The sequence below is a fragment of the Rhea americana genome, unplaced genomic scaffold (assembly GCF_003343005.1).
Source record: "Rhea americana isolate MKP2758 unplaced genomic scaffold, rheAme1 scaffold_84, whole genome shotgun sequence".
Taxonomy (NCBI): domain Eukaryota; kingdom Metazoa; phylum Chordata; class Aves; order Rheiformes; family Rheidae; genus Rhea; species Rhea americana.
The window spans coordinates 1,779,170-1,798,359 of NW_028187023.1; the positions used below are offsets into that span (position 1 = coordinate 1,779,170).

At 40.2% G+C, this 19,190-nt stretch overlaps 1 protein-coding gene across 1 annotated transcript in view; it reads right to left on the reverse strand.

The window, feature by feature from the left end:
* PLEKHH1 (pleckstrin homology, MyTH4 and FERM domain containing H1) overlaps positions 1-19,190 on the reverse strand; it is a 50,968-nt gene that overhangs the window by 3,923 nt on the left and 27,855 nt on the right. Inside the window, exons 9-25 of the mRNA XM_085323373.1 lie at positions 18,838-18,926; positions 18,133-18,283; positions 16,997-17,136; positions 16,134-16,244; positions 14,790-14,876; positions 13,595-13,756; positions 12,558-12,638; positions 11,275-11,454; positions 11,019-11,127; positions 9,970-10,082; positions 9,142-9,318; positions 8,201-8,298; positions 5,601-5,778; positions 5,026-5,181; positions 3,408-3,508; positions 1,363-1,504; positions 398-540 (exon numbers count right to left, since the gene is read on the reverse strand). Of these exons, the coding sequence (XP_085179499.1) occupies positions 398-540; positions 1,363-1,504; positions 3,408-3,508; positions 5,026-5,181; positions 5,601-5,778; positions 8,201-8,298; positions 9,142-9,318; positions 9,970-10,082; positions 11,019-11,127; positions 11,275-11,454; positions 12,558-12,638; positions 13,595-13,756; positions 14,790-14,876; positions 16,134-16,244; positions 16,997-17,136; positions 18,133-18,283; positions 18,838-18,926 (2,218 nt within the window). The remainder of the gene's footprint in view (positions 1-397; positions 541-1,362; positions 1,505-3,407; positions 3,509-5,025; positions 5,182-5,600; positions 5,779-8,200; positions 8,299-9,141; positions 9,319-9,969; positions 10,083-11,018; positions 11,128-11,274; positions 11,455-12,557; positions 12,639-13,594; positions 13,757-14,789; positions 14,877-16,133; positions 16,245-16,996; positions 17,137-18,132; positions 18,284-18,837; positions 18,927-19,190) is intronic.

Here is a 19,190-nt window from a genome sequence, read left to right on the forward strand (position 1 = left end):
CTATATACGCTGGCTTCATAGTCTGATGCAAGTGTCAGGCATCTAGATTTCGTTAAGACTTGAGGGAAGGGTAAAACAAAAATTCAGAAACAAAATTAATCTTAGGTTTAGACAGGTTAGAGTTTTTAGAGTTTGTTGGAACCGAATTGTGTAATTTGAAAATGAAAGACATGCTTCTGGTCTAGAGGAAAGTTAGTTGGCTGATTTGGCTGATTTTCTATTGGTTAACTGCTCTTTCCCTGCAAAGGAACCTTCTCCTAAGACCTGTGTTTTTTCTAAACTGCATTAAAATTCTATTCACAGGGCTCCTTGAAACTTTTGAAGTATGTAGAGAGAAATTTGCAAGTATAATACATTGTTTTCAGTGCAAAGTATAAGAGAACAAATTTAGTCGTACCTGAGCTGCTCAGGAGTAATGCTTTGCTTATAGCGTTTGGGATAGAATTTATCTAAGACTTGGTGGAGAAGATGCTGCATTTTGGATTGTGATGTTCCCCCAGGACTTGAAGATACTGGTCGGTCCAAATCCCCATATTCCACCTAAGATGATGTTATAAGGTTTGGAAGTTACAGTGCAACCAAACATTCCATTAATTTCCATACTGATATCTACCACGTTTATTAGAGTAACACAAAATGACACTATTTGTGTCTATTTACAGAATTTTATCTGCAGTATTTACTACAGTAAAAATACAACAGAGCAACTACTGGGGATATGACTGCCCAAGAAATTCTTTTCTCATCTAAGAAAGCTGGCCCAGTAACAAGACCTAAGCCAGCCAAGCTTTGGGATTTTGTTTTCAATTGGCCAATAGAAAAAAAAGCACTAATTGTAAAGAGCGTGGACAATGTTCCCAGCCGCTTAATCTCAGTTTACATTGCTTTAACAAATGCAGCAATAAGTTTCAGGCCAGCAAGAAATGATTATCCCGTTTTTCATACCCACAACCTATACTTGTATTTTATGTGGTAAAATGCTAAATGCAAGCCTGGAGGTCTAATGGAGGATCCTACAAGATCATTTACTCTTCCAGCAGTGATGTTATTTTCCAGTCTCCACTGAGGCACTAATTGGAGCAATTCTGGGATATTCTAGCCTAGCTAAATCTCTTAGTGCAAAATTTTTCTTCAGAAGGAAAGGAGATACAATCCTATGGCAAATTTTCCTACAGCAAAAGGTGTGCTAACAACACGTCTTTTCTTTGTATGCTGGTATAATGTGTTTGGCATGGGACCTCTCAGTTTCGTGAGAAATACCACTTTCGATGGAAAAGATAGCTGCTTAGTCAGAGATATTCAGTATGCAGCTGAACTCCCTGGAGAACAAAAGGGAGGATTTCTGCCCAAAGCCATGCTCACCTGAGCCATCAGAGCCACCATTTCCAGCGCTAATTCCTTATTAACAGGAAACCTTCCACTGACTATTTCACTGCTGACTTGGAAGGCCAGCAGCAGCCGTTCCCGGTCTGTCTCGCCTTTAGCCTGGCTCCGAAAATACAGTCTAAAAAGAAGAGAGAATTGCAAAAGAAAAAATTTGTTGTGAACTAACTGAGAATAGAGGTGGAAATTTTAATCAAGATAGGTAAAAATAGAAGTTCTCTTCCCTGCCCTCCCCCCCCGCCTGCTGCCCCGAGTGACCTTTGTGCATTAGGAGGGAYCTGGACAGAGATTCGAAAACTGAGCTGTTTCCTTCATGAACAAGATTTGGACAAGGAGGCTCAAAGCATCCTGTATAGCTCTGGAAGGCACTTGAATTCTGTAAGCCAGCCACTTCAAGACAGCAAAGCAGGAAGAAACGCAGAAACTTCGTGTCCCCCCTCCCCACCACAAACGGACAATATTTAAGACATGGGCTTTAACTTCTCTGCTTTTTACAGAATATAGAGCTGCCTCTGCTCTGAGACATGGCAAGTGTTTTGCAAGCTTCTGTATGGCATCCTGGCCATTCTTATATTCATTACAACCCTCCGTCACAAAAGATTGTCAAATACAGCTAAGATCCAATAGGAGCCCAGTTAGCACTTCTTGTTTTTTTCTGACCAGTTACAGTAAAATCATTATTAAAAAAGGTCTTCTGCTTCAGCAGAAAATAAAAGACCTAATTAGCAGCTTTTATTGTTAAAATTAAAGAATCATTCTTGCAAATCAAAGCTTCCTCATGGTTTTCATTTGCTTTACACTCACTAGTAGTGAGTGTGACCTAGTAGTACAATACCTAGTAGTACAAGATGACTAATGAGGACTAAAGATACCAGTTTGGGGAGTGCTTCCCAGAACAATTCCTTATGCATGCCTATTTACAGCTCACACCATCTAATTCAAACATTAATTTAAAGCTACGTCTATGACCATACATTCTACAACAGCACACAAGATACTTCATTCCAGTGGTTAAAGATCAGTTGGTCTATGTCAATTCAAGATTAACATCGCCACTAGGACCACAGTGACCTTTCCCTGCCTTATCAGAGTCCTTGGTGTTAGAACAGCCCAGCCTTGGAAAGACCTTATCAAAACATCCTTCCTGTCCAGTCTAGGCACATTCCAGTCCAACAGACTAACATACTGCAAGGTTTCACTGCTAAAATAAATACTGCCTTCTGTGTCAAAAGTAATCACTTTTGCTTCTGTTCTTGTTATTTCAACTAGCAAAGTTCCCATAACTTTATTTTCACCATTATGATCAAAAATCTTCACAGAGTCAATACAAACTTTGCTGCTGCTTTTGTTTTTGGGTGGCCTTTGCTTCCCCCATCATATGGAATTCACACGCAGAAGACAGTTGCCTTGTTCTCATACATAGCATAATCYTTAACTGAGAATTCCTGTCTTTATTATAAATGATGAACTTGTTCCAGTTTTTGTTGCAGATCTTTGTCTCATACTTTTCTTCTCTACTATCTCCCTTCATCTAACATTAGCATTTCTTTCTTTCTCTATACAGTCTGAGTACTGCTATTATATGGCTCCTCTATAGGTCTTGCCATTTAGAGAATTGTTACTGCATCTTTTTCATCTTCATGATTCTTCACTTGATTGCAAGTTTCAGCTTATTCTTTTTCGCTAGTGATTTTCCCCTTAGGTATCTCTTCCTCTAATCTAACACACATTATTTAATTATGTTTTAGGATCTAGGCCAATGAAATTGTGCCAAGTATGTTTTATTGTATAGCTAATACTTAACCTGTTTTAAGTCTATTTTGCTATTGCAAAGCATTTGGGGTTTTATCTCCAGATCATATACCTTCTTTCACACATGTACCATACACATACAGAAGTTATTGCATCTCATGTAGGACCTGACTGCATATTAGCTGAAACGGTTTTGGCGCTATAAAATTATTGGCCATCTACAGAGATACATGCAGTCTACCAATAATTAATCAACAAACAAAGCACAGTACCTGTTCTTATATGTCAGTTTTACTATCCTTGTACCACCTTCATATTTTCCAGGATGCAATTCTTTTAAGGCTTGTTCCCATTTAGAAATGACATCACAAATCTTAAATAAACAAATAAATAAATAACAATCTGAGAGAGGAGAGACAAGCTGAAGGGAAATATACAGTCAAGGCTTGTGGGGAAAGACAGGGAAAAAGGTGCTGCGGAACACAGATGAAATATAATGGCTCAGCATAAATGTTGCCAAAAGTGACAAACCAATTCCTTTTTCTATTACACAGTATGTAAAAACAAAAGAGTTTCAATAGAAAATTGTACTTCTAAATCTGTATGTGAATTCCAGTCTAGTACCAACTCTATGGCTATGTCTACATTAGCAAGTAATGCAGCCCATGAAGTGCAGATCTACACAGTGAAACAGTTGTTCCGAAGACCCTCTGCTGCACAATATGTGTTTTGAAGGGTTTTCCTTTGGATTAACTTTAGTCTGGTCACATGGCCTAAAAGCCTAGTGTGTTTGATAACATCTTCTAGTTTATGCTTCCTGTGAAAGAAATCCAGTTCCTGCTCTCTAAGATTGCTCCACAGTGTGAACCTAAGCATGGTTAGTGGGAATGACTGGGAGGTTTGCTCCTGAGCCAAACAAAAGCACTAATGTGGGTGCATCCTCTAAAGAGCAGCTGTCTGTATTCCTGGCTAAACCAAACTCCCTGGATCTGACTGTCCAAACTTCGGGAACATTTGAACTCAGAACCCAACTTTGTACCTCAGATCTGTTTTTAGCAAAAACAGGGTTAACCTCAGTTACATTTCACTTCTCCAGGTTATTCCAGTCCTTCCACAAATGTTCTAATAAAAGGTCCCCAGTTTTCTTTTGATAGCATATCAATAAAGGGAATATGAACTTAAAAGGCCACATGAAATACATAGACATCCTAATCCTCTCTTAGGAAGCTATTGAGGTTGTCTTAGCCAGTGGTTTAACCAGTGGAAGTGATGGCTTCGATTGTCTCAAATGCCACCATTTACTCCAGTATCTCATATCTCCAAATGGTAGTTCAATTAGCAGCAAATCTCCATACCATCCAATCTGTATCAGGCCACAAAAGCAAAGCATTTTATTTGGCAGTCTGTGTGGTAGTTTCCTCCTCATGACATCTGAGTCAGTCACTGGCATTTTCTCCTTGTATTACCCAGTGTAAAATTTTACACCATGTGAAAGTGAACATTTATGTTCTTTACAGATATCAAGATCTCTTCAAAGTTGCCACTGCCACTATTCCTCCATCAGTGTCTATATGACAAATTACTCCCCCATGTTAGTACCAAAACCTGTTGTTTGTCATTCACAGCCACTAACTCACTCACTTAAGGCAGTCATCCAACGAGTTAAAGCCTCTTTTCTTTTTCTTTAATTTACCAATTTATCACTTACTAAAATAGAATGTTTTAACTAGTGTCTCAGATTAGACTCAGCTAATTACCATCTCATCTCTGAATACTAATCCAGATAGCAACACCTGAGTTCACTTGATCTTGATGCATTAAAAAAATTTAGCATCCATTCAGCAGCTCTTCCAAGATGTATGCTGCACGTAACAGATGAAAAAAAATTACCTTCATGTTGCCCTGCAGACAGTGCTCCAAATCCCTGCCAGAAGGATCATCTGTGAAGAGAGAAAATCCCATGTGGGATGGCTTCCTCATTCCTGTCTCCTGGTTCAGCCGCTGGATGAATTCATCAACTGTTGAGGAACCATCAAAACCTACAACCTGAAATGAAATAGGAGCTAATTGAACAAAACTTTCAAAAAACATAACACTGATGATTATCAGAACTAGTGAAGTCTTGTTTCCTACAGATTGGTGTCTCATGAGTGACTGCCATCTCCAGCTGAAGCTTTCCCCCATGACCACAGATGTGTATTGTCTCCCTTCACACTGCATTCTTTCTCTCACTGAGATGCTTACAACAGCTCTCTCATGTCCCCAGGTACCTTTTCTTCACAAGACTTAGAGAGTGCCACTTCTTTTGTTTTCTTACAAAATATGGCTAAAAACAGCAAGGAGGGGAAACAGCGTCTGTCTCCAAAAGTCTGATACATGTAACACCATCGTGTCACCCGCAGGAGGGAGGCAGATTACAGCGCAGTCCTCTAGTGCCCAGAAGAAACGCACCCATGGTGGCTCACCTGGTAGGTTCCGTTCATGAAGTGCACAGGGATGCTGAAAGGGAGCGAGTGGTGGTAGGGGTTCCTTAGAAGGATGGACACAATCTCCATCCGGGAAGGCTTGGCTTCCCGCTCACCGGCCTGCACAGTGCGGTCCACTGATCTCTGGCAGTAGWTGGCATACTTTCCTATTTCACTCCTAGACAAAGAGCCAGGGATGAGCCACAAATACATGCTTTAGATACACCTTGTCCTCTTCCCTTTCCATGCCATGAAAAAGCATTGCTCCTTGAGCTTTTGCTCAAGCAGAGATGCACCTCTATGCAGATAATCCTAGTTCATCTCAACAGACTATGAGCTGAAATGAAATCTGTAAAAGMTTCAACACAAGCCACAACAAATCTGTGAAATTCAGCTAGACAGTGGACTTGCTGGGAAGAGCAAGAGCATTCCCCGCTCCTAGCTGGACTAGACACAGTATAAGAATACCCTCTTCAGTACCCTGTTGCTGTCACAGTATCCATCAAACCAAGACTAGGTGGTTCACCRTCATGCCAGAGGAATTACTATCATGTAAAGTCTTAATAAGAACTAATAACAAACTGTAATACGTTAAGTCTCTGTTACRGGATTATATAAGGTGTGTTTATCTATTTATACAGTTCTATAAATTACATGTTTCCATGTACGAACCCTATCTGCGAATCAGCAGAGACTTTTTCATTCTAAGTAGGCTAAGGATTTGTTGATGGTTAAAGACTGTGCAGCTAGAATTACTAATTTGATCTGTTTACTATCTAGTGAATAGATAGCTTCACTAATCAGGACCAAAAGGATGCAAGTGTCTCTAAAGCTGGGCAGGAACAGTCAATTACGCCTTTAGGAAAAWATCTTAAGAATGTATATAGTGAATAAATTCTGAAACTGAATGCAACTCAAGGATTTATAAGGATTTATAACTGTACTATTACTTTGTAGGGGGGACCAATTCCATTCAAAATGCCTTCAGGAGCTTAGTAGGTGATTAAATTTCCAGTTAAATCCCTGAAAGCAACATGCAGGTCAGGAGCTCTTGCTTTTCACTGTAGCAAGCAATTGCTCATCTCCCTGACAACGTGACTGAACTGTGATCAATCAATGAGCAATTTTCACAGAGGGAGAACTTTGCTTCAATGAGAAGCTATTGATCCCAAATCCTCTCAGATGGTGGTGAGCCCTGCTTGTACTGACCGAGAACTGTACCCCACTTTTCTTCTTTCTTGCCTAAAACATTGGTTATATACTTCTTCTAGGTGACCTTTCATGAAAAACAATACCTAGGATGATGGTTTTGTGCAAACCTAGATTGTTTGACACAGTGTAAACATCCAAGTGCCTTGTTAGCTGCATGAGACAGAAAGAATCTGTGTCTAACTAGTCAGGAAACAGCCATATCTGCTCCATCCAAAGAGACATGAGTATTCCTAAAGCTAGGCAGGAGGCACTAATCTAAATCTCATTTAGCAACTATTCTACATCTAATTAAATTAGAGGTGGATAGAAGCATAATTTGCTTTAATTTCTGTATATTTGTTTCTAGCCCTAGTAATTGTGTGTTTGATTGTATAAATATATTCCCTTATAGCTTATACTTGAAGTTTATTTGYTGATAAATACAGTTTGGGGTTAAGAACCTGGCAGACTATCGGCATAATAATGCTTGAAACTGATGTGTCACAGGGCCCAGCACCTCCCTACTTAGGGGTAGCAGAGCAGCTCCTCTAATGAGTTGTATGGATCAGTTTGGGAGCTGGCAATGCAGTGCTGACCAGATGTCTTCTAGTCCTTGCCAGAATATCCCTAATATTGCTAGACAGTGGACAGAGAGCCTGAAMACTGAGGAGCTCCTGTATTTGAATATTTGCTTGAAATGAAACCAGACTTTTAGCTATGTCTGGCCTTCACATTCAGCACATATTGTTGCAACAGTCAACTAGACAGCTCTTTAGCCATGACCCCCACAAGGATACAGTGAAACACACTGAAGAGCAGATCACCATGGAAACACATAAATAGCAAAGCACGCACACCAGAGAAMAGCTTACTGCCATTACAGTAGATCCTGTGCTATTTTCTTATTGGGGAAAGTGCTACCCGGTATCACACACTAAAGAGATAATAGAAACAAAACTAGAATGTATTTAGGGTTTGTTAGTTTTTCCTGACTTTTTAAGTTGTTGTTCTTTGCCTCACTTTTGTTCTCTCAGGAGGCCTGCTAATCTGACAGCAAAAGGTAAACACYTGAGAATGATTTTAAACAATTACTTCAGTCTATACTTAAATTCTATCAATTAAAGAAAGTTGTTGTGCCAGAAAAAACCCTCAGGTAGTTCCAGTTACACCTATAGTAACATTTTTTTGCTACTATGGTTCACTGAGTTTTGCAAACTAGCTTAAGTGACACCATTGACACCATGAGTGTGAATGACTGAAGGGGGGCAGACAGACACAGTGGAGAACCTTCTCCCCCCCTCCTCAACTTATTTCTGCAGGTGTGAGTTCTGAAATTGCTTCTGCCTGTTTCTGTAGTGGATGTGAAAGGCAATGAGCTTAACAAAAGAAAATCCTGTTGTAGTCTTTACCTGGGATCTGCATGCCGCTGCAAGTGCTGTTTGATGTACCAGAGGAAGTGATGTTGAGGCAGGAATAGAGGAGCACATAAAGCCAGGAGCTGCCAGCACTGTGAACATAAAACCGGACATCATTCTTGTTCTGTATTTTTTGCCTGTTGGCTTTAACAGAATACTGTAATCAAAATGTTGGACGATGACTAGTGCTTTTGAGAGTGACCATTTTTAGATAGACAGTTCAAGATGCTTTAAAGGCAAATGATGTTAAGACAAGCTGCTCTCAGTATCTCAACCTGGACTCTGAGAAGAGGCTTTCTAAGTGATGGTTGTTTTTGAAAAATTTGACTAGTGTAATCAGAGCTAAGTGAATAATTAACACCTAAATCAATCAATACTTTTTTTCCTTTTTTATAACTGCAAATCGTAACAAAGAATACATTGGGGAATTTTGTTTCAAAATACTCACATACTTCTCCAACCAGATTTTATTTTCTCTGTAGCTCATTTGAACTGGAAATATAATAAGCATCAACATTCATGTTGTGACTTATAAATCCGATTTACCCAACAATTATAATGCAAAAATCAAATTTCATGCTTGGTTGTAATATTCAAAGATTCGTGTGCTGTTGATTAAATAAAACTGAAGACAAAATTAATACCAGGTGACTACTGTAGACAGACAACACAACATGAGCTATGAATTTTAATTGTGAATATAGTCAGAGTAGACCATTTGCAACTAGTAAATGGTTAAATTCAAATTAAAATATGTTTTGTAAATGGTTACATTCTCAATGTTTTTTCTCTGCATATCAGCTTTGATGTTCTCTTTCCTCTAGCAAACTTTTAGCATTTGCAGAATTTTGAGAACCAGTCTCATTGCTAATTATTAAAAATATGGAATTAAATAAAAAGTACTTGCAAAATGCAAGTGACAAAGAGGGGCTTACCTGGATGACTGAGTGGTTCTGGGGCTGTCGGCAGCTGGTCTGTTTAACAAGCTGACAGTAAATTTCATTCTGCAACTCAGTATGCGTCAGGCAGACCTGCAGYGCTGTCTGGGCAAGTGACACGTGGTAATCAATAGAAGGTGCCTCCACAGGGACGTTGATGAACAGCTGACAGGACTGTAAAAGGGGGAAGTTATCCAATGCCATTCACACAGAGACGCTTCTCTGGTACTTTCCAGGTCAGGTTTCCCAAACATGTTACAGACAATTGCTTAATTTCTCTAAACAACCCTGAAAGGTGAAATAAATACTAAATTCTTATCCCGACCTCTGGAAGTGAACTGGAAAAATATACTAAATCTCCCTCAGCCTGAGGAACTCACAAGTCAGCAAGAGAATCAAGAGGAAAAGGCTTCCTGCCTTCCAGGCCTGTACTTTACCTTGCTAAGACTGCCCAGGCTTAGTGCTGATTTTGTAGAATGCAAAAGTCAAATCTGCAGTTGCCCTACCATTGGCTTTACTGYTGGAAGGCCCAACAGCGTTTGTCAGTAAATTGTTTGTTTCCTTTAATCCAAATATTGGAGAACAAAGATAAGCTTTGAAGTGCACTCCCCATGTGGGATGCTGATTCTACCTCCAGGTTCCCTACAAGGAAAAGTTAATTCCTGAGGGAATTAATGACACTTCATAAACCAACTTCCTATTGTAATTAAGCCAGCAGGCCTATCTAAACCAACGAACGGTGACAGTGAACATTGTGACCAGAAATCATCCAGCCCCAACAGCTGAGCATAATGACTGAAAACCATGTAATGTCCCTTCAAATACCTTGAAAAGTTTCAGAGCTTCAGTTTGCAGAGCCTCTGATGGCAGAGTGGTGAGGGATGTATGCAACCCATCTTTACTGTAGCACAACACAGGATGTTTCCACAGAGGAGAATCTGAGATCGCAGATAGGCAAAAACACTCAATGTCAGAAACGGAAGATAAATACAGACTCCRCACTGAAAAAGAACCTTACTGACATGGCAGAGCATCCCGGAAAGCTGTGCTGCACTAGGCCACATCCATCTTTGATGATGTTTCATTGATTTCGGCAAAGCCTGCCACAAACAAGAGGCTGCTTGCCAGCAGCATCAGCCACCAGCAGAAAGCAGCGCGGCCATCCACAACCCTGCTGCGTGAGAACTTCTCATCAGCTGGATTCTAGAGAGAAATTGCTCATCTGGGTATTCAAGCAAGAGATACAAACTATGCCAGGCAGACACATGCTGCGGGGACCTTTATTAGTGCAAATTACTGTTCCACACAAAGCAATGTTTACAGATAGGCGTGGGAATATGTGCGTGTGCAGGAAAGGGTATTCAGTATGAATGCATACATTAACTATCATTTGAGAACACAGTACATAAAGACCTGAATGGGTGAGTACCTAGTGAGGTGGAACAGATGAGCATGAGTGCACCTTGTGAGGGTTATACCTGTGGACWGAGGAACGGATGCCTATGTGAACACGTGTGAGTGTGTGTGTTTAGGAGAGGGAGCATACAAGTGTACAGTCAAGATTCCCAGGAAAGAAATTTTGGACCAACAATTGCAGGAAAAACTAAAGCTCCAGTTCTTCATCTTAAACCTGAAATAATGTTACAGAATTTTCAGATGTTTGATAGTGATATGACAGATTTGCCCTGTTTCACTACATGCCTGTATTCTCTCCAGACATGTTACTGTGGGACTAGGATTGAAGGGCACTATGTTAAACTGCTGTTCTGCTGAAACATCCGCTTTCCTCACCTTTTGCTGAATTAAAATTAGGGATTGAAATAACTCTTCCTTATGTTTGCTACCACGGAAAAGAGTTTTTGATTTCTACTTACTAGGGTCTCCCTCCGCATCCAGTAGTTTTCCAATGAGTTGTTCGTATGGTGTGCCCACACTGGCATTACTGCTACCAGCTGCTACTGTCAGATGGTACAACCAGGTATTCTAGGGATACAGATGGGAACAGTATGGGTTTTACTAAATCCTGTCTTCCGCAGACAGGTTCATTCTGTATGCCCCACTTGCTAATGCAATATGCTAATGCAATACCAGCCTCATGTGTACTTCTCTCTGGAAAGACTGCCTTCATACCTTCTCTTGTTTGGTGCGAATGAGTAAGTAGGTGGGACTCTGGTCCTGTGGRTGAATCACCAACGTACAGTGGGATGACAGAAGGCCTCCACCAGTGGCTTCATAATCTTCATCGGAGTCACAGGAACGGTCTACCTCTTTCACTTTGGATTCGCGCATAGACAGATGCCCTAGGGGACACTAAGAGGAGGAAGCAAGCGAGGTAATCATAGCTAATCTCCTACTACGCACAGGGAACATTAAGAAAGAAAATCTAGTTCAGCATGTTGGCAATTCTGTAAAATGTAAGGAATAAACTATAATTCAATGTTTAACCAAGGGGTCTCATGTACTTGTACCATCTTGCATTTCCAGAGAACTTCTTCTCCTTCATCAGCTAAAGTACTTGCAAACTGTGGTCCTAGGTTTGTGCTGTTATCATTACTATTTTTATTATTTACCTGGAGAAAGCAACTACAGATCAGAACAAGAACAAGTAAATGAAAATATAGCCTTTCTCACAAATTTACTGTTTCCCTCCTCCTGTTGAACTTATCAGTTGCAATTGGTATTTACAAAATCTATTAAAAGGTATATCCTACACTGCAGAGTTTCTAATCTATAGTATATACCATTGGTTCTGCAAGGCAGGCTGTGTTTTCTAATGGTTAGTTGCTCAGTATCTGGAATTACTGGGTTCTGATCCTCATTAGACTTTCTGCTTGCTATTGAGAAATAAATGACATGATTGTCATTGTCATGACATAACCGTCATTGACATAACATGTCATAACATGACTCTTCAAATGACAAATAGGTAGATTCAGACAAAAAAAGGACATCCGCTTTGTCAGGTCTGGAGATGAATCTCAACTATGAGTGAAAATACTACAAAACCTGGGCTTTAACATCACCAAGATAAAATAATASAGCTCTGGGCCAAGCTTCAAGAAGTGTCTTCTAGTTGCTACTTACTTTTATGACAGTATGAAGAATACATCAGCTGTTGGATAAAACAGTCTGCTCTAAAAGCTTCATAAGACCAAATTGAGAAAGTGAGAAAGAAGATACACATAGTGATCTGGGAAAGAGCAGTCACTTCCTAAATCTTTTTCATTTTAGTATTTTTTTTTTTAATTTCAGAGATAAGTTATTGATTCCTTTCATAGGAGCAAAGGCTATTAGAAGGGGAGAAATACAGGGTAGGAAAAGTTTGATGGATGAGAGAGAGAAGTGGTAAAAGGAGAGAAAGATTCATGTGAAATGAGAAAGGAGGGTGCAAGGAAAAAAGGAAAAGAAATTACCTTATCCTCATGATTTCGATAGTAGTAAAATGTTTTCCCAATCAGTGCACACCAAACCAGCTTAGAATGGCCATGCTTGACCTAGAAGGACGACAAAGAAACGCAAGTATTTTAACATCAATGTTTCTGAAATAACTTTCTAGGATTTGCACTCTCCAYTCAAATCTCTGTTGGAATGTTTTGTATATTTGTTCTATGTTACTACCAGCTCCTCTCAAAACATACAGGGMACCACTCCAAAAGTCAGTAGGTATATCCGGCCTAACTGGATGGGACATAGAGGCTTTCAAAAACACGTCTAAAATTTTGTGAAATATTTATTTTATTCACAGCAACCCATCATTAATGTATCCTGAAATACAGTGTTCAGAATAACCTTTTCAGATAATGGAAAGGATTCRGTGTATCACGGCAGGAAAAGACCAGCCAACACATAGTCCAGAGAGCTGTTTCCTATTGTAGATGGACAAGCTTCAGATGCAGGTTTAGCCACCTTTCAGACACTGGCCAAATTTTTTTAAAAAATTTCATAGCAACTTGTTATGCAAAACTGGTTTATGGACGTGGTATAAAAAGCTTAAGAATTTCCAGCCACTACTGATAGGCCTACAGTCTTTGATTATGAAAATAAATGCTCTAGTAGAACAATGCAAGGCATTTCTTTGATATTTTCCTATAGCACCAAGTCCAGATCAGTTAAATATGACATTTAACAGCATTTCTTACTGGTTGTCTTATTACTCTAAAGTGCTCCGAGTTCTGTTGAAGAAAAACATTCATAAGTTAGATGTTTGTTTTTATTTACTATTTGACAAAGTCAGTATGTCCCAATAGCCTCATTTGTCCCATTCCTTATCATTTACATAAAAATTCCTCTCTTTCAAATACAAAAATCTACCTCCACTTTTCTCTATCTCCCCACTCTTTAATGAAAYATTAAGATACTAATTTCTTGAAGGCATTCACTGTGCTAACCAAGAAATTGGTACTTTGTCAATACTGAACTTACCTGAATAAAGTCGAAAATAGTATCTTACCTTGGTTAACCAACCTTTCACAATAGGTTTAGCATCACTACGAGGAACACCAACAGGACTGGTTACACGCACTCTGAGGATGCTCTGTAGGACGTGAATCCATTCCTCCAGGATGTTGGGAGAGTCTGCTGTCAGGAAGTAGGTTCTTTTTTCTGTCATGAGCTTGAAGGAAAAGGAGTGAGGAAGTGTAATCTACACACCTATGATCTTTTATCTTTTCTCCAGTTACTGAGTTTCATTCCCCCCCCGCCTTTTTTTTTTTTTCTTTTCGGTGGTAGGGGAGATTCTTGGTAAGAAAAAGGCTGCTACCCTCATGGCTGAACTGAAAGAACTGAAACGCAGATAGATGAAAAATTCCCATGAACTGCCTTTGCTGTTTCAGTTGGATATTGTGGCTTTCTTTGTCTTTTCTTTCGTCCAGTCTTGTTACTTGGTGCTGCTGTTAATTTTTCACTTTAAAGGTGGCTGCTTAATTGTTTTCAGTGTCTTCACTTTGTATTGTCTTCTGCTCTCAACAGCTTGTGATTCTTGGAGAAGACAGACACTATGAATTTAACAGTGTTAAGCCTTAGCAAGTTCAGTTTCACAAGGGCAGAAGGGACCCCTGGGCCAGACCATGTGCCTTTCACTCAGAATGCGAGAGAAACTTTACTAACATCCATTAGAGTGAAGTCCTTTGACATTTATGACTCAAAACTGAACCCAGTAGATGGGCTAACTTCTAATGTTTGGAAACTGAATTCTAAYGGGAATCCAACACTTTATATGTTGCTTCAGATCCTTCAGACATGTAAAGTCAGGCTGAAGATCTTGCGAGAGGAGACTCTCAGAGGAGATCCTAAGTACAAACTGGCTTTAGTTGTTACAAGAATCACTTTTCCTCATACAGCTTCAAGCTCTCAGTCATAACTACAATAAAGAAAGGCTAGTGCTGATAAACACATAAATAAATAAATCAAAGAACAAAAGCAGAAGCTCTTTCAACATCAAACAGCAGTGTTTGTGTTACAGTTTAGCTCCTWCCCCATTATTTACAAAACCAACTGCTTGGCTCATGTCAAAACCAAAATACAGGAGCCAGGTAAAGTTAGCTCCTCTAAGCTGAGGTGCAAAGTACCATTTAYTCTGAAATAAGGTCTCTCTCACCTAGCTATTGAGCACGTGGTTATCTGTGAGATGAAAAGGCAACATTTACCTGGAATGTTTGGGATCCTTCACCTCGGACAATTTGGCAGGAGGAATTCAGCTCCATCTGCCCTTGTGGCTTGCGGATAACATCACTCTAGAGGAAGAAAGGCAAAACAACTTTTTCAGTAGGAGCAGTACTGAATAATACAGATCTGAGTAGGATCTCAGAGCACTTAAGTACAGCATAATTTGCATGTCCAGGTGGAAGTCATTCATGAGCTGAAAAGGACAGAGGTAGAAGGTTGCCAGGTTGAATACGAGACAGCAGTGTGATCTCATTGCAGCGATGAAACAAAATCTCCATCGTGTCAGATAATATAACAAGAGTAATGGCCACAAATTATGTCTTGGGAAGTTTAAACTGGACCTATACCTCGTATCAGAAGTAAAGATGCATTGCACATTAAAGTGTATTTTTGTCTTGTCAGTAGATGATGAAAAAGAGAAAAAATTAAAAAACTGAAAATGAATCTTCTTAATACTTTTGACTTGTAAACAAAGAAGTGCATATCCACAGAAATACTATGTTATAATGTAGAAATGGAGGAAATTGCCGTGTCCRGAGCAAAAAAGTATGGAAGGTGAATCTCCCTAAATATATTCTCTGTAATCCAGCTAATATGAAGAATAATAAAGACCAACAATAAATGTGTCCTACCATATATGTATATTTTTGAGTATATAATACTGGAAGTTTTGAAATAAAGTAACTTTATTTAAAATAGTTATAAGTAATAAAAAGTACTTGGAAAGGCTTAATTGCACAAACATGCTCTCTCAATATTTTTGTATTGATCATGGTGACAGAAAACATTTCATATGAAAGGTTATTTTCAATTTTACCCATTTTGTAATACTTCCATGTCAGTGTGTGAGGTGGGAAATGAAAAAAACCTAGCTTTCTTCCCCCTCAAAATTGCAGTTTTCCCTGAAGCCCCTCATTCTGACTTATGAGTGCAAATCTAAGCCTTCCTGGCACTGTCAGTTATTTTCCCTTTGTTTTCATCTTAAACCTGACCAAAACTGCGCCATGGCATGCCTTCTACTTTCAGTCACCTGCACAAAGTTAACCAGTAGATGTGAAGTCCCTGTCCTTGTGAAACAGCTTTCATCTTCCAGAAAYTGCCACCACAAAGAGCTTTTCTGTCTGAGCAAAGAAGCCGTAACAGTACCTGTGGGTCAAGCATACAGCTTTTCGGCAGGAAGTTTTTGGGGAACCTTGCCCACAAATACCCATGCAGCCTCTGCCAGTGCTATCAGCCTCCAACCTCTCATTCCAAACTGAAMCAGTTCTACGAAGACCCTTCTCTCTGTGGCTCAGCAAAGGGAGAAGTGTATCCCATCAACTCACCGGAGACTTGTAGTACATGATTTGCCTGTTTCTCAGAACAAACCATCGTCTCTTCCACATCTTCACCTGGTTGCCCATTTTCAGCAAGTAACCGGACTTCTCCATGGGTTCCTGGAGGACAAAAAGCAAGGAGGTTTATCTTGTACCTCTCAAAACAACTACAAAGGAGTTGCTGRAACCAAGCTCAGGCATCTTCTACATCTCTATCATTTGCCTCTCTACACCACCAAATGAGATTAACAGCCAGCTGGGTGTTGGGAAGAAACACTGCACTCAGAGAGGCTCCTAGACTGCCTATGTGCTACAAACACCACAGAGCGATGTGTTAGTAAAGAAGGCATATCAGAKATCGTTTCACTGATTGGTTTATGCACTGAAAACTATTGTTTTTCTCCCTACCACAGCAGTGACTTCCCAAATAAAAATGATGTCTGGCTCTAAACACTGGTTAGACTCCTACTCCTTGTCTGCTTGATCTCTTACATTCAGGAGTACACAATTTAGAAATGTAAGTTAGTACTGCCTGTGTTTGAGGGCTTTTTCTAGAACAAAATATTCCATCCTTTCTCCCTCCATCCTCCAGATTTCCAAACATTGGAAGGTTTTGTTCTGTCACAAATGTGTAAGGCCATCATCAAAGGAGAACGTTGCTACAGGAAAACTGTACAGGTGATCAGGAAGAATTCCTCATGCTTATTGAGCAGTACATAATACAACCCCTTTCTGCTACAAACCAGCTGGACCAACAATGCAGTCAAGTATAGCATTACTCTGCAGTAAAYAATATATTGTAATTCTGCGTTTTTTATTTCAAGGCCAGTCTCTGTCTGCACCCCTTGGAACTGTGAGGTAGCAAGACTTACAGTGCAGATTCCACCATCAGTGGAATAGGAAGACGTCCGCTGTAGCTTATGCTCTGGCTCTGAATAGTCACCATCCAAAGAGTAGGCATCAGGAGGAATGGCATAGTCACTCTCAGAGCTCAGCGAGGATATAGAAACACCTGTTCAAAATAAAGGGAAGAATGGCAATCATGGGTAGACAGAAGCAAGCATAGGTGTAATTTGCACCTGATACTGCACACTGTGGAAAGGTTTTTGAGTTCGCCATTTAAGCTTCTTCACTCAAGAGAAACAAATCAAATGTATTCCAAACCACAGATACTTAAGAGCCTCAAATCAAGCTTCTGACCCCCTGCTCTAGCCTTTTTCTTTTCTTTTTTTTTCTTTTGCTGAGGAGTTAGAGGCCGGGTTTGGCCACTAACAGGGAAAGAAATCTGCTGCCAAATAAACAGAGATTAAAATAATAGATTTGCTATCTAAAGCACAGGCATGATGTTTTCAGCCCAGCAACATCCATTAGAAAACCTCAAGCCTCTCCCATTCTAACTAAAGGAAAAGCTCTATCACCAGCAATGGGGCTTTACTTTCTGCGAACCTTCTACCACTGGTCTGTGGCACTGCAGAGACACATCAGCCAATGCATCACATCAAAAGGCAAGTTAAGATTACATACAGTGAGATTATATTTTATTGACTGACAATTGCAATGAATATTATACTCTGAGATCCAATTTAACCTTTCCAGCACTCAAGGATAACTTGTCCTAGCCAAGACGCAAATTACTTGGTGACTCCTGAAGACAGGAAAACTTTGGTTACTGGTCAAGATTCTCAGCTAGTAATAGAAAGAACAACAGTTTCCCTAATGTGTTGGTACTAGCTTGCCTTTGATCAGAATTCACAAAAAAGGTATGGATGCTCTAGTAGGTGTGTGATGAATGTGGGAGATCAATCTTTCCCATGATCTTAGCTTAGCAATKATCTGGATGGAAAGCTATCAATGACAAAAACCAAGAGGACAGGTTTCTACTGAGTAGCTGTTTGCCTGCATGCTAGAAGTCCTCGTTAGCATCATTAGTGGTGACATTGTTCAGAATATCTTGCTTCATTTGTAGGAAGAACATTCCTGCTGCTCCGCGGCAAAACTCCTACTTTACCTCTTTTCACTGCACGAGGGCTGCCTGGCATGCTAGTTTTCCTGTTTTCGGATCCAGCATTAGAAGCTCTGAAGCTGGCATGGGAACTACAGTCATCATCAGAGCCTGAAGACTCATCTAAGAAAGGCACGTTGCTGATCTGTGTGGCTTTCTGGAAAACAGACCTGTGTGGTCAGCATGTGAGGTAAAAAGAGTCTTTGCAGGATTTTCTCGCGCTCATAAGGAGAAAGAGCAATCAAAGCAGGCCCTTGCTTTTCACACTATCTTGCCCACTACTGTCCCAGGACTCCTCATTTCCTATTCTCCCTTTCTAATTCCAGAACTTCCAGGCAGAGCTGTTCAGTCCCATTTTGGAGGTCTTCCCTGGTTACACCCTCCTACTGTTCCACAAGCTCAGTGCTCCCCCTTGAGCTGTCAAGACCCCTCTTCCACTTCATTCTCTAGGCTACAACCACTGTCACGTCTAGGTTCCCGCAGCCTCACAGTGCACACTGCAACCTCCTGGACCAAAACTTGCTGCAATGTTCTGCCTTCTCAGATGCTTTTATCATTTGTTGCTTCTTCTGCATTCTTTTGGTCTCCAGTCCTTCCTGGCATATCGTAATTTTCTTTCCTTCTCTACACAGCATTGTCTCATCCCCTCTCAGATCAGTGGCAGCCCTGGCCTATTCTTTTCATRACAGGAGAAGTGAAGTAACTCCTTACCCCCTTCAGCGTCGTGTAGACTGGCACTGTGACATTTCTGTAGATGAGACAGGTAAATGGCCCAGAAGCTGCACGTGAGAAATTTGAAACTGGGAAAATWCAGAGAAAGATCAAGAGAGTAAATAATACAAACTGGTGAAAAGAAGCAGGTTTTAATGGAGAGATAACTGCATTTGTGTAAGAACCAATGTAGCCTCTTGGAGCCTCAGATAACAGACGACTGCCTTTCTGGACAGTTTGGCCTCAAAGGCTRGAGGTGGTGTTATTAATTACCACAACTCCTGGAGACAGCTGCAACATTTCCTTCATTCAGCCTGTAAGACACCGTACTCATTCTCTGCTCCCTATAGTAT